The 15,084-nt window shown below is 41.5% G+C and overlaps 1 protein-coding gene across 1 annotated transcript in view; it reads left to right on the plus strand.

Annotated features, from left to right (window-relative positions):
- NAALADL2 (N-acetylated alpha-linked acidic dipeptidase like 2) overlaps positions 1-15,084 on the plus strand; it is a 962,837-nt gene that overhangs the window by 716,739 nt on the left and 231,014 nt on the right. Inside the window, exons 13-14 of the mRNA XM_075004140.1 lie at positions 5,977-6,182; positions 12,569-12,688. Coding sequence (XP_074860241.1) covers positions 5,977-6,182; positions 12,569-12,688 — 326 coding nt within the window. The remainder of the gene's footprint in view (positions 1-5,976; positions 6,183-12,568; positions 12,689-15,084) is intronic.

The following is a 15,084-nucleotide window of genomic DNA, read 5'->3' on the forward strand; positions in this document are numbered from 1 at the left end:
GAGGACTAGGCCTGCCCGCAGCCCCCATCTACAGGGGCATGCCCCCACCTCCGGTGCATAGTTCTCCCCCATTCACCCTCATATCTATCTCCCAGTTTTGACAACTGCACACCACTTTTTGTTCATGTGTACTTCATTTAAGTGCTGCTTGTTGGGTGAGAGACGTTCAGTAAATGGGTGTGTTGCATACCCCGGTGTCCCCTGTGCGTGTGCAGGCTGTGATGTGGGGTGGGTGCATGGGGGCCTGTGACATGGGGTGGGTGTGGGCTGGAGGGTGCCAGGGCGAGGGTCAGTGAGGCTCCTGGTAGAAGGCTTCCTGGTCCCTAACCCCATCGCAGTGTGCCTGGTGGCATGGAGTCACGGGCAGCTGCTCGTACCCAGGGCTGCTGTCCATAGCCCAACCCTGCACAAAACGCTCATGCTTGCCCTCCACTATGTTGTGCAGAGCACAACAGGCCACGACCACCCTGGGGACATTGTGCAGGCTGACATTCAGCCAAGCTTTTAGGCATTGGAAGTGCCCGTTTAGGCTCAACGGTATTGTGGGTGTGGTTGAGGCAGTGATTAAAAGTGTCCTGGCTGGCAGTGGTGTGCCCTGTGTGAGGGCACATCAGCCATGGCTGCAATGGATACGCCCCGTCAGCCACTATGCATGGTGGCATCGTGGTGTCCCCCATGGAGAGCTGCTGGGCAGGGGTGTACTTGCCCTTCTCCATGAGGTGCCCCAGCCAGGAGTGCCACACTACCTGGGCAGCATCCAGGTCCCCGAGGCAGACAGCCCTCCACAGCATCATGCAGTTGATGGCTCGGACTGCCCGTGATGGGGGGAGCATTGACGTGGGCCTGCACAGTGGGGAGCCTTATGGCCCTCCATGCTCTGCCCTCTACCCACCACCCCTCCAGTGCCCCCCCGCCCAGGGGTCCACTCGCCCCTTCTCAGGGTGGGTGTGAGGACCCGGCCTAGTTTACTTCCAGGAGGACGGCTCCAGTGGTGGTCTTGCCTACCCCAAATTGTTGTCCAACCAAACAGTGGCTATCCGGGATGTCTGGCTTCCACAGCGTGATCCCCATGCATTTGACTGAATGTCCACGTGCTGCAGGGTGGGTGTGAGCCACTGACACAGATCCATGAATGTCTGCCCTGACATTTGGAAATTCTGAAGCCACCTTTCCTTATCCCATTGGCCCAGTACCAGCCTCTCCCACCAGTCCCTGCTTTTGGGGTGGCTCCAGAGGTGCCATAGGGGACGGGGAGTGGGATGCGATGGTTGCCCTGTGGCCAGAGCCTGCAAGACCCTGGTGGGGTCTTTCGAAATAGCAGATCAGTGCAGTACAGCAATCCACTTTGTGTGTATGGCCACGTTATTTCAAGATCCCTTGTTTCGATTTAGATTTTTGACATTCCCTCTTTTGAGATTTGTGTGTAGTGTAGACACAGCCACAGTGTCTACACACACAGAGCCATAGAGTAATGGAATACACAATGACTTATTTCAACATAGACTCTATTCCCTGTCTTATCAGCCCCTCTTTTGAAATAGCTGTTTCAACATAGTTGCTATTCCTCATAGAATGGGGTTTGCCAATTTTGAAATAAGCCGACTGCAATTTCAATATTATTTTGAAATAGTGGTTGCATTGTGTAGATGCAAGGATAGCTATTTCAAAACAACGGCTGTTATTTTGAAGTAACTTTGCTGTGTAGACCTATCCTATATGTCCTTAGCAAAGGCATAATTCTTCTTTAGTGTGGAATATTGCTTTGTTATATGTTATATTTTAAGAATTGCCTGGAATTGCTTGGGACCTTAACTCAAATAAGTTTTATTTTTCTTCATTTAAGTCACTGGTCTGGCATGAGGCTGTAGATGAGGGGTTCCTTATGCAGTCTGACCCAGGGAAAAAGACAACCCCAACCTTCTCTCACCACAGCAGCTTCAGACCAAGTGAGATGCACCTGTCCACAGCTGAGGAAGATGTGTATGTCTCCTGGCTGGGAGGGAGATAGGCACACAGACAAACTCTCTGAAATATATAGTAGATATCCACTACTTCTACCCCCCTCCCCGCCTTCTCCCTGCTGTCTCGGTGGGTTAATAGAGGTCCCAGACCCCATTGTTGGCCCCCTGTGGTCACTCTGCGGTATAACTATCCCTCCTATCAGACCATTCCTTTCCATTTTATGAGAATAATCAAATTCCAAGCACATCCCATTGTCCTGGCACAACCAACCCATTACATTGGTTTAAGTTATGATAAGAGGACTTTGCTACATACCAAATTTACTAGTCCTAGCTCTTCCCATTTAGGAGTTATATAACAGAATGGATGGATAGTTATGAGTAGAACATAAGAGGAATCTCCCCAGGAAAACATTGGCTGAAAGCAATCTGTCAGCAGGTAGCGAAAGCTGTTGTTGTCTGATGGCTGTTTGCTACCATGTGACAGAGCATCGGTGTTCTCAGTCCAATTCCTAATGGACAAATGGAATCATCACTCAATCAATCATCAGAATTCCCTGGGTTAGCACTCTTGTTGTCAAACTTGGTAGGGAGATTGCTGATTTAACTACACTGTCACAAAAGGTGTCCATTGAGGTCAGGTTTAAGGCTCTGAGCTGGAGTAATGGGTAGAGCTTTATCTTGTCTGTTAGCAAAATAATGGCTGCAGCTTACAGCACTCCCAATTCAGCAGCGTTTTCAAGAACTAAGTCCATTTGATAGCAAATTGAAAACAATTGCTATTTGTGTATTTAATTTCAAGGACAGGTTTAATTCCTCTACAACTTTTATTTGGTGTTCTAACCTGCTGCATATTTGCAAGTGGCTTTCTTGGAAAAATAGCTAAAAGTTGAACAGTAGAAAACGGCATGTTTAGAAAAAAATCTATCTACCAACTAAGTTGGAAATTAGAAATAAAACAACAGATAAAAAATACACATATTCACCCCTAACATCAGCTTCTCAGAGTGTATCTTGTAAAACTTTAATCAACTTCAATATTCTATGTAGTACCCATGAAACTTATGATAATATATGTGTGTACTTAAGTACCTCCTCATTTTAAGAACATATAGTCACACTAAAGTCAGCGGGGTTCCTGGTCAGTATTATAGCTCTGTCCTTCCTCGCCAATGTTGTCATGGCACACTTGATACTTTGGCATTTTGATGTGGTTCATTTTAGTCTTAGGTGTATATGCGATTCTCCCTGGTACTCCTATGAGTAAAGTGGGAAAGCCAAATTTTTTCATGGTGTAATTACACAGAAGAACTAAAACCAGGGATGGATTTTACTCCCTGAATTTTCAAGCCATCTCTTTTGATTTTTAGTTTGAGATGTATTACAAACATAGCCTAAACACTCTCCCAGAGCATTTGAAATCCAGCCATAGTGTTAAAGGAATAAGGGGGAAATGAAATGTGTGAGTTAGTTTTGAAACACTGTGGGGAATTTTTAAAAAATAATAAAATGTGTGGGTTTTATAGACCGTAAATAGTAAATGATTTGCCACTGTACACAATAAAGGTGTAACTGACATACTGTCATCTGTATTTTACCTTTTCTGTGTAGTCCAGTCCTTGCCAATCCTGCCTAAATCCTCACTCTCCATGGTACATGGTGGTTCTTCCTTCTCCACTTGGGACCTATCTTTCCTTTCATCATGCTCTCTGTTTCCTTGACTACTTCAGCAGGTGATTTGCAAGAGAAGCTCCTGCCTATCTGCTCCTCTGCTGTATGACTGACTGCTATCCCTCATGTTCTGCTCCTGATGCCAGCTGCCTCTGGGGGGCTTCTGTGTATGCTCAGGTGAGAGTGGTCTGGGCAAGTGAGTAGGTTCCAGAGAACCATCTGCTGCTGTCCATGCTCCTCTCCATCAGCAGCAACTTCCTGGAGCAACGATGGCACATGGCAGCTTTCTCAACCTCCTACTGCTCTTCTGCCATCTCCTGTGAGGTCACTTTCTCTGTTTCTGCTATCCCTTCCTTTCATAAACCAAACAGAAGGAGAGACAAAAGGTATTCATTGCATTCTAGCCAATCCTTCTATTATGGCAGGCACCTACGGGTCCCCACAGAACACAGGAGGTGAAATTTATCATCCATTTGAAGGATGATAACCTCATGATGGTTTAAAATATTAGGACTTCCCATTGTCATTGCTTTATATTATTAAGTTTTTTTTTCCTGACACAAAACAAAAATCTAGTTATACAAACTATATTTCTCATTATATTCAATTATGTATGCATATATATAATTTTTGCTGACAAACTGCACAGTTATGTTTTAGTGATTTGGTGTCAGTACTACCAAGTGAAACTATAACCTAAGAAATAGTTTGCTTTACAAATAGATTTACGTGCATGTATTTGTTTCAAAACAGAAACAGCTGTGCAATGTGATTGCAAACTGCTTATATTGCAGTTACGTTGCAGCAGGCACTTCAATAAAACATGATACAGCATTATTGTACTCTGCTTAAGCAATGTACCTTGATATTACATTGACCAAAACTCTGGTTAAAACCCACTGTGATGGATAAGAGTTTTATAATTAGAGCATGCATGTCAAATTCAAAAGTGTTTGTTGGTAGTAATCACAGCAAATATCCCCCAGGAATGTGTAGTATTTAATTTCATAGGCGATTTAATATGTGGACAATTTACTATAATATATCCTGTTGCCCTCCAGCATATTGACAAGAAGAACAGGTGAATGAGTTTGGATAGGATAAAAGACTTAAAAAATATAAAAATAAAAAGCCAAATCCCTTTTATAATCTGGAATCCAGCTGTCACCCAGTATTTGTTAGGATTTGGTTGCAATCTAAATCTAAACCCATGAGAATGTGCCCATGATTCTGTGAATAAGCTGGTTAGGTCCAGTGATGGTATCTCCAAAACAGATATGTGGACAACGTTGGCAAAGGACCTTGTTGCAAGGAAAAGTTCCAGGACTGGTGTTCCTGCTGTATAGACTGTGGTTGTGGTTATTCACAGAATCGCGGGCAGAGTCTCATGCTCCTCAGCTAACATCATATATGCCATCATGTGCCAGCAATGCCCAAATGCTTTGTATATTGAACAGACTTCAAAATCTCTTAGACAAAGAATTAATGGGCATAAAACAGACATAAAAACACTCCTGATTCACAAACCTTCCAGTCAGCACTTTAATGGAGTGGGCCATTCTGTTAGTGACCTGAAAGTCTGCGTCTTACTGAAGAGGAATTTTCACAGCAGCTTGGAAAGAGGGGCTGCTGAATTCTCTTTTATATTCAAATTTGACGCATTAACACATGGTTTGAACCGGGATGGGAATTTTCTCGGTCATTATAGGGGCTTTTATGCATATTTGGCTTTATCTAATTCTTGAGCACCCCCGCTTCTGCCCCTTTACTCTCTGATTTGCTCACCTTGAGAATATTTTTTTCTGATTTTGTCAACCTTGATTACTATTTTTGGTTCTCTGTGCCTTAAATATTGACTCAGTTCTGGTATGGCTATGATCTGAAGAAGTTGGTCTGTCCCACGAAAGCTCATCACCTAATAAATTATTTTGTTAGTCTTTAAAGTGCTACTGGACTGCTTTTTTGTTTTGGTAGTATGTAAACTAGCACAGCTATCTCTCTGTTACTGTTCATTAGGGTTGTTTGTAAGACTGTCAAGTACACCCAAAACGTTGGCTGAATACTCTGCACTGTACTTTAGTATTAATCAAATTAAATAACTTAATAAGAGCACAGATTTCTCATTTAAAGCATATGAACATCCTGATTTGGTCTCTGTATTGGGCCACATGTACTTACATTAGGATGGTGTAGGTAAAGTAGAGAGAGTTTTATATTATCTTGGTACATACATGCAAGTTCGAGTTGACAGAACTTAAATATCTGTATCAGTGGCATCATTGAGTATGTTACTGTGTACTGTTAAAGTCTACTTAAAATATTTGTGGCATTGTTTTCTTTTCAGATAGATATGTCATCGTTGGTAGTCACCACAGCAGTGTAGATGGTTATAGTGGACAAGAATGGGCCAGTAGCACTGCTCTTACCACAGCATTTATACAAGCCTTGATGCTAAAAGTCAAGAGAGGCTGGAGGCCTGATCGGACCATTGTTTTCTGCTCGTGGGGAGGAACATCATTTGGCAACATTGGCTCATATGAATGGGCAGAGGTAAAAACTACAATGGAGAGAGGAAAGAAAGAGAGAGGGAATAGCATTAATGACAATATTTGATGTAGCTGTGGATACTGTGAAAAATAGATGCTGCAAAAGCTGCTGCTGTATTAAAAATTATTACTGAAATGAGATAAACAGTCTGAACAACCTGTTGTGTTGTTCCAGTGCAGAACACCACTGGCACCTGTGTAGACCATAGAGCTGGCATTACATGGAGGCCATGACTACTTGACACCCTTAGGTCTACCTGGGGACCTTGACTAGAAATCAAGGTTTCAAATTGTTCTCCTCCTTCATGCTGGGAGTTGGAGAGGAGAGGCTCATGACACCCATGGAAACTTACTGACCCACCATCCAATTACTGAGTCACATAGGCCTCAGATTGGCCCTTTAACTTATCAAATTATTGGAACCATTGAAAATGCTTCTGGTTGAGATTTTTCCTCTCTCTCTCCCTCTCTCCCTCAGCCCCATCACAACTGTACCCTGGTTAGCTAGCAGGATAACATTTGCTTTTCAGTGGAAAATGATTAGGACAATTCTCCTCCTCCGAGACGCTATTGATAGGGCATTTAACTAATTGCATAAATACTTGTATATCAAACAGCTTCAAAACCAAATTGATTAGAGTGGATTGAAAACCAGGAGGATAATGGCAGGGGGAGGGAGGGTGGGGGAGAAATTTATGACTGGAGAGGAATAGATACCCACAAGGATGTTTTAGATTTGTATATGTCTCTGTGTATCTGTCACACTACCATGCTTTAGTCCAAAATGTCACGATCAATTATAGTCTTTCCAAAAGTGAATAAAATAAAAATAAAGTGATCTTGGGATAAGTGATTTATACATTGTGTCTATGCTGGAGGAGTTTTAAAGAATAAGAGATAAAAAAGGATATGAAACTTCATTCAAAATTAAAGCCAAAGTGAAATAAGATCTATACAAAATAGTTCTATTAATTTAATGCATTCATGTAATTAATGCCTGTATATCTGCTGTGTGTGTGTGTGTGTGTGTGTGTGTGTGTGTGTGTGTGTGTTTAATTCAGTAGCCTTGACCAGCTCTTTGCCCTCCTTTCCAGTCAATGGACTGAGAACCACTGGAATCCTATGTAAGACATATGCATTATTTAATGTTATTTTTATCAGTTTGACTTGCCATTCTGTTGACCCCAACAGCCCACAGATTTGTGTGCATTAGATTTAATGTAACTTTTAACACATAGATGGATAATAATTGAAAGAAATACTGACTGTGGGTATCCTGAAATGTGTATGTGATTAATAACTTGTATGTATGGAGCTAAGTTTGCTACGGAGCACGCGATGGTGATCTGCAACATGAGATTCCAACAGAAGGGTGATAGGAAGTGGACATGGTGATCAAATGACAGGAAGTCCAAGAACATGATAGATATGATCTTGATAAGAAGATGGGTAACATTAGTACAGCAGTGCCAGACTTTCCAAGGAGCAGATACAGACTCGAACAACAGTCTAGTGATCACAAACATCAAGATCAAGAGAAAGCATAAGACACAGTTTAAGAAAAAAAGAGTAATATGGCAAGACTAGGCAAAGAATAAATAGGGAATGCATACAGGGCAGCACTTGAAGAGAAGATTACAAATGTGGGCACAGATTAAGACCTAGCTAAAAGAGTTGAAGGGATAGCCACAGTTATAGAAGAGGCAATTGAGCAGACTGTTCCAGAAGGATTGATAAGAAGTGGATTACACAGGAGACAATAAAGTTGGTCCAAGAGAAGAGAGCTCTGAAGATCAGAAGGGATGTTTCCAAGAGGGTGGAAAGACAATATGGAGTGAAATGTAGCGAGGTAAGGAGAGCGGCCAGAGAGGATAAGGCAAAATGATTAGAGGATCAATGTGAAGATATAAAGAGGTAAGTGTAAGATAATTAAAAATATTAATAGGAAGTGGCAGCTGAAGCAGATGGCAATCAAAGATGAGAATAATGAGGTGCTCATGAACAAGGGGGAGGTTGTACAACAATGGATGAGAGAGTGCACCAATCTGTACAAAGCACAGTTTGATCCGAGTGTCTCAGAAGGACTAATCAAAGAATTAAAAGAGATTTCTCTGCCAAGCATCGAGAGTGAGACCAATACTTCAAAGAAGAAAATAGAAAGAGCAGTGAAATGACTAAAGAACAACAAGAACCCTGAAATTATAAGACCACGGGAGCGATGATCAAATACGGCGGAGAAAGCATGATTCAGGAAATACAGCAAGTACGTAATATAGCATGGAAAGAAGGGACGGCATCTAAGTAATGGACAAGATCTATGCTAGTGACAGTACACAAGAAAGGAAGTGCATTGGAGTGCAAGAACTACAGAAAGATTGCCCTAACAAGTCATCTAGGCAAGGTGTTGATGATGATACTGACAGAGAGATACTGAGATTGCAGATAGAAGAACATCTAGTGGATGAGCAAGTGGGATTCAGGAAAGATAGAAGTACCATACAGCAGATATTGGCACTAAGATTGATAGCCGAGAAAGCTCGACAAGAGAACAAGAACATCTGCAATTGCTGCATCCGTTTTCAGAAGATATTCGACAGTATAGATCAGAAGTTGACTTGGGCAGTGTTGCAGTTGTACAGAGTGGATAGCAGACATATACAGTTGTTGAAGGATGCCAAGGACAATTCAGTGCAGCGGTGAGAACATGCAGAGAGTTGGGACATTGGTTTAGAATGAATAGAGGTATGAGGCATGAACATTTGACACCATCGAGTATCTTCATCACTCACCTAGAGAGAGCGATGGACAAAATCAAGGAAGAGGTAGGAGGGACATCTGTGCAGCAGATGAGAATCAACAACTTGAGGTTTGTGGATGATATAGGTATCACTGAAGAAGATGAAGAGAAACTTGCAAGAACAGTGCAGGTGCTAAACAAGGGCTTGTCTACACTACCACCTTCTTTCGAAGGGATGGTGATTAGGGTGTTGGGAGTTTACTAATGAAGTGCTGCCATGCATACCTAGTTTTAAACTTCGAAGTACCGGCATATGTCTAGCCGCGGCACACCCGCCGGTACTTTGAAGTGCCGGGGCAACTTCGAAGTCCCCACGGGGGAGAATTTGCTTAATGAAGTGTTGCCTATGCACAGCAGCACTTCATTAGTAAAGTGACTTTGGGTTTTGTGAAGAGAGCCTGTGCTTGAGAAATTACCATCCGAGTTTTCAGGCTTGGTGGGTTATTTTACATATTTGTGCGTCCTCAGCCACGCAGTTAGGGATGTGGACCATGGAGTCTACATAAAATACATACTTGATGGGTCACTTTTTGACCTTCCTCATCTGAATGCTAAAACCAAGATGCTTGAGAGGCTCATCCTTGAAGCCATTTTTGCTGATGACTGTGCACTTAAGGCACACAAGGAATCTGATCTCCAGCTCATCATCAACAAGTATGCTGATGCCACTCGCCTCTTAGGTTTGACCATCAGCCTAGGAAGGCCCGAGGTACTGTTTTAACCTGCTCCAGGATCTGCTGCTCTCCCCGCTTCAGTATTTATTGAAGGAACAGAGTTAAAAACAGTAGAGGAGTTCAAGTACCTTGGCAGTGGGATAGCCACTGATGGCTCCCTTGACAAAGAAATCAATGCCAGAATCTGCCAGTCCAGCCAGGCACTAGGACGTCTGAGAGCACGAGTGTTGAATCAGCACACTATCCACTAAACTTAGAGTGTACAGGGTTGTAGTCCTGACCAATCTCCTGTATGGCTGTGAAACCTGTACCTTGTACAGAAAACATATAAAACTTCTGGTGTTCTTCCACACACGCAGCCTGAGGTCAATACTACACATTCGATGGCAGGACAGAGTTGCGAACCTGGAAGTCCTGGACAGAGCAGGAACCATGAGCATTGAAGCCATGATTCTGAAAGCCCAGCTTCACTGCACAGGGTATGTCATACGAATGGAGGAGTCAAGAATCTCTAAGCAACTCATCTATGGTGAATTCTTCCAGGGCAAAAGGAATCAAGGTAGGCCTCGCAAGAGATATAAAGACTGTGTGAAGACCTACATTGCTCATGCTGGTTTAAAACCAGATCAGCTAGAGCAGCATGCAAAAGACCGAATAGGCTGGTGTGCTCTTGTACGACACGCTTATGACAACGTTGAAGAGCAGTGACGTGTACGCCTCATTGATGCTCGTGAGAGGAAGAAAGCAACACCAGCAGCCGTACCAACAGAGCCAGAACAATTCCCTTGCCCTCCACTGTGAATGCCCATGTCATTTAAAGCTTGGACTTGTCAGCCACATGCGAGTCCACACCCTGTGAGACTTTGCAAGCTCAAGACGTTGTTGTTGGACACGTCGGACTACCTACGCATATTTGTGCCTGTTCACAATTTTCCTTAGCAACTTACTACTCATCACAACAATCTGAAAACATACCATCCATACCTAGTTTATACAGAATCTGTCAAAGTGGTTTTACCCGTGAAAGCTTATGCCCAAATAGTTCTGCTAGTCTTTAAGGTACCACAGGACTCCTTGTTTTTTCAGACACAGACTAACACAGCTACCCATCTAAGATGTTATTCTTTATGTCAGTGCTGATGGCTGACCTCCACACTGACTGGTGTCCATTTATGGCATTTAATAAGCACTTGATGGCCTTCATCGGGGTTCAAGATGTTTCCTCTCATTTCATTTGGAGTTATGCTGCAATTGTTTTTAATCATGAGTCCATTTGACTTGATTGTCCTGGAACTGCAGAGTAGTCACTTGTCACTTCCTTAGTGCATGTCACATATTGGACTAGCCACTGCTAATGCAATTTAGAACTTCATGAATTTGTGTATCTGTCAAGATTGTTCTTTATATCTAGTGTAGGGATTTGTTTTTGGTTTTGTTTTTGTTTTTGTTTTTTTTAAAGCACGGGCCTGTAAGTATCAACAATAACTTCATCTGTCTATTTGTTTTCTTTGAGCTCAGAGGTACAAGGGTGCAATGCTGGCTCCATGAGATAATGTCTGTTACCATCAGGTTTTTCCCAGGTACATCCGTAGCAACTGGGTTCAGTCACATTGAGCTTAGCAATAGGTTTTGGCATCTCAGCAGTGCTTGATACAGAGTTAACACAGAGCCACCTGGCTATATGTAAATATTTAGGGCATTAACTGCACTATCTCCTGGGTATCCCCTGGCATTTTGAAATTAAGGTACAGGCTGGATAAACCACATCCAATTTCTCTAGTGCTTCTTTTGATGTACCCAGACAATAAGGAAATGTAGTTTCTGTACATAAAAGCCATTAATCAGATGTATATTTTTGGAATTCCGATGACTAAAAGTAATTTAAGTTCCCTATGAAATTAAATATTATGTATTCCTTGGGGATATTTGCTGTGATTACTGCCTACAATCACTTTTGAATTTGACATGTGTGCTCTGACATCCGCAGTTCCTGGACTGTTAGCTTTATCAAAATGGAAAATCAATTTAACAAAAATAACTTACAAGACCTGCTATCCAGCTTAAATAAGATTCCAATGGATTTCAGTCGATCAGTTGAAAAGAAGCCTGCATTTAAGTTCCTAGCTGCCAAATTAGAATAATAACTATATAAAGAGTTAATTGCTTTTTATCATTTGTTGGAAGCAGCTAGCGCTTATCAAAACTTTATCCTTCCAACATGATTATTCTTCAAAAACAAGGGGAGAAAAAAAAATCAAGTCGAATGGATGCATGCAGCTGAGGGGGAGCAAAATTCGTTAATTCCACTTTGTCAGCTTTGTATCAGATGTGGTGGTGCTCCCTTCCTTCTGCTCAATATAAAGAATTGCTTCATGCAAAACAGGAGCTGATTATTGAGAAAGAAAAGCATTTTTTTAAATGAAGTGGTTCATACATACCACTTCCCTTGTTTAAAATATAAACAAATTACAACAATGGATAAATTATGCAGTTCAAATCTGAATTTGGGTTCTTGGTCTGAAAATTCAAGTGCATTTAACTCTTTGATAATGATTATTTTTGAAGTTTGGCTTCTGTCAGGCACAAGTTTAAAAGCTCTGCTTGTTGTTTCACAGTATGTAATGTTTTCATTCTCGCGTTTGCAGCTATAGTTGTTCTTAATTCCTCCTGGGCCTGTTTGCATTTTGTTCAGATGATGTGTAAATGGAATTGTAAATTTTGCTACCAAAAAATAAAACTCAGATATGCTTTGAAGTTTTTAAAATGATATTATAGGAAAATGAAGTTAAGTAATACTTAGGGAATCATAGTGGAGGAAAAACAGAGAGTATATTTTTCCCTTAAAGGAACTTAAAATAAGAAAACAAGACTTAATTATAGTCATGCGTATTAATAACTGTTGCTGTGTTTTTGTTGTAGGATCTCAAGAAAGTTCTTCAGAGAAATGCTGTGGCTTATGTTAGCCTCCATAACCCAGTAAGAGGCAACTCAAGCTTGCATCCTGTAGCATCACCTTCTCTTCAACAACTGGCAACTGAGGTTAGAGATATGAGAGTTTCCTTAAAGCTCAACTTCTCAGATTATATTATTCTTCCATTTACGTTGGTTGCTTTTATTTAATTACACACAGAGATCTTTCTGAGTGAATACTGACATCCACAGTCATAAAGTTTAAGGCCAGAGGGACTTCCAGATCATCTAGGATGACCTTCTGTGTGTCGGAAGCCACCAACATCATCCACACACTACCTCCAACAACTGAAATTAGACTGAAGTGTTACAGCCCACAGGCAGCTAGACTATTATATGCCAAAGAGAGAAAACAACTTCACTGTAACCTTTTTGATATTCTGTGGGTGTTTTCAATCTAGTAAATACACTAACCAGACTTAAATACTTACAGTACAGATTAAACAGTGCTCAAAAAGTATAACCTACATTTCTCTACTAGCTCTGTAGAAAGCCCTTATGAGTTCATTATACAGTACTAAGTCTCACTACACTTTCATGCCCTTCAGCTTTTCCACTTCTTGGCAGCTTTAAAGTAACATATTTCCTATTCATTAGCACAATTCGCATTTTTCTATTCCTTTTATGATCTTTAAAAGCTGTTTATCAAATGACATTTAAACTTGTAAATTTACCAGCGGTAACATTTTACACAGAGGGAAACAATTACTGCTCCTATACTCAGCGGTGTGTAAAGTGAATAGGTCAAATTCTGAACTCTTTTACATCGTCATAGCTAGCAAGAAGTCAGTGGCATTATTTCACAGCTACCTTGGTGTAATGCAGCCCAGAAATTGGTCTAATGACCTTTTTCTAATTTCTCAAAGGTTACAGATTCAGTGTCACTGGAAATGAAATGGAAGACATAGTACAATCCCAAATGAATGAAAGCCAAAGTAGAACTGAGACAGAGAGACAGCCATGTTAGTCTGTAGTCTATCAAAAAAAAAAAAGCAGTCAAGTAGTACTTTAAAGACTAACAAAATTATTTATTAGGTAATGAGCTTTCGTGGGACAGACCCACTTCTTCAGATCATAGCCATACCAGAACAGACTCAATATATAAAGCACAGATGTCCAAAAATTGTTATGAAGGTTGACAAATCAGAAAAATTGTTATCAAGATTGGCAAATCAGAAGAGCGGAGGGGTGGCAGGAGGAGCGTGTGGGGTGGCTATGTCAGGAGTTAGATAAAACAAAGTATGTAAAAGAGTCCTTATAATGGGCCAGGTAATTGCTGTCCCAGTTCAAACTGCATCAATGTGTTGCATTTGAATATAAATGAGAGTTCTGAGCACTCTCTCTGTAAACGATGGTTAAAGTTCCTTTTCAGTAAAACACAGACCCTCAGGTCACTAACAGAATGGCCCACTCCATTAAAGTGCTGGCTGACAGGTTTGTGAATTAGGAGGGTTTTTTATGTCTATTTTATGTCCATTTATTCTTTGTCAAAGAGTGTTTACAGTCTGTCCTGTATACATGATATGTGGCAATTGTTGGCACATGATGGCATATATGATGTTAGATGAGGAACAGGAGAATATGCCCATGATTCTGTGAATGACATGGTTTGATGGTATCTCCAGAATAGATATGTGGATAAAGTTGTCAATGGGACTTGTTGCAAGGAAAAGTTCCAGGATTGGTATTATTGTGGTATAGCCTGTAGTTGCTGGTGAAAATCCTCATAAAGTTGGGAGGTTGTCTATAGGAGAAAACAGGCCTGTCACCTTGGGCCTCCTGGAATGTGGCATGCTGATTAAGGATAGGTTGTAGGTCTTTAATGATGCATTGCAGTGATTTGAGTTGGGGACTGTAGGTAATGACCAGTGGTGTTCTATTGTAGTTTTTTTGGGCCTATCTTGGAGTCGTTGATTTCTGGGTATTCTTCTGGCTCTGTGGATTTGTTTGTTTTTTTGTGTTTGTCTGTTTGTCTGTTTGTTTTTTAACTTCTCCCTGTGGGTAATTCAGATTTATGAATGTTTGGTAGAGCTTTTGTAGTTTTTGGTCTCTGTCAGTAGGATCAGAGCAGATGCGATTGTACCGAAAGGCTTAACTGTAAATGATGGATCTTGCTGTGTGTGCAGGATGGAAGCTAGAAGGGTGTAGGTAGGTATAGCGGTCAGTGGGTTTCTGGTAGAGTGTGGTACTAATCAGGCCATCATTGATTTGTACTGTAGTCTCCAGGAAATGTATCTCTTGTGTGGAGTGGTCAAGACATAAGTTGATGGTGGGGTGCAGATTGTTAAAGTCTCTGTGGAATTTTTCTAGAGTCTCTATGCCATGGGTCCAAATGATAAAGATGTCATCAATGTATCATAAGTCAAGGAGGGGTAATAGGGGGTGAGAGTTGAGGAATTGTTGTTCCAAGTCGCCCATAACATATTGTGGGGCCATGTGGCTGCCCATAGCAGTGCCACTAATCT

Source organism: Carettochelys insculpta, chromosome 10 (genome assembly GCF_033958435.1).
Source record: "Carettochelys insculpta isolate YL-2023 chromosome 10, ASM3395843v1, whole genome shotgun sequence".
NCBI lineage: Eukaryota > Metazoa > Chordata > Testudines > Carettochelyidae > Carettochelys > Carettochelys insculpta.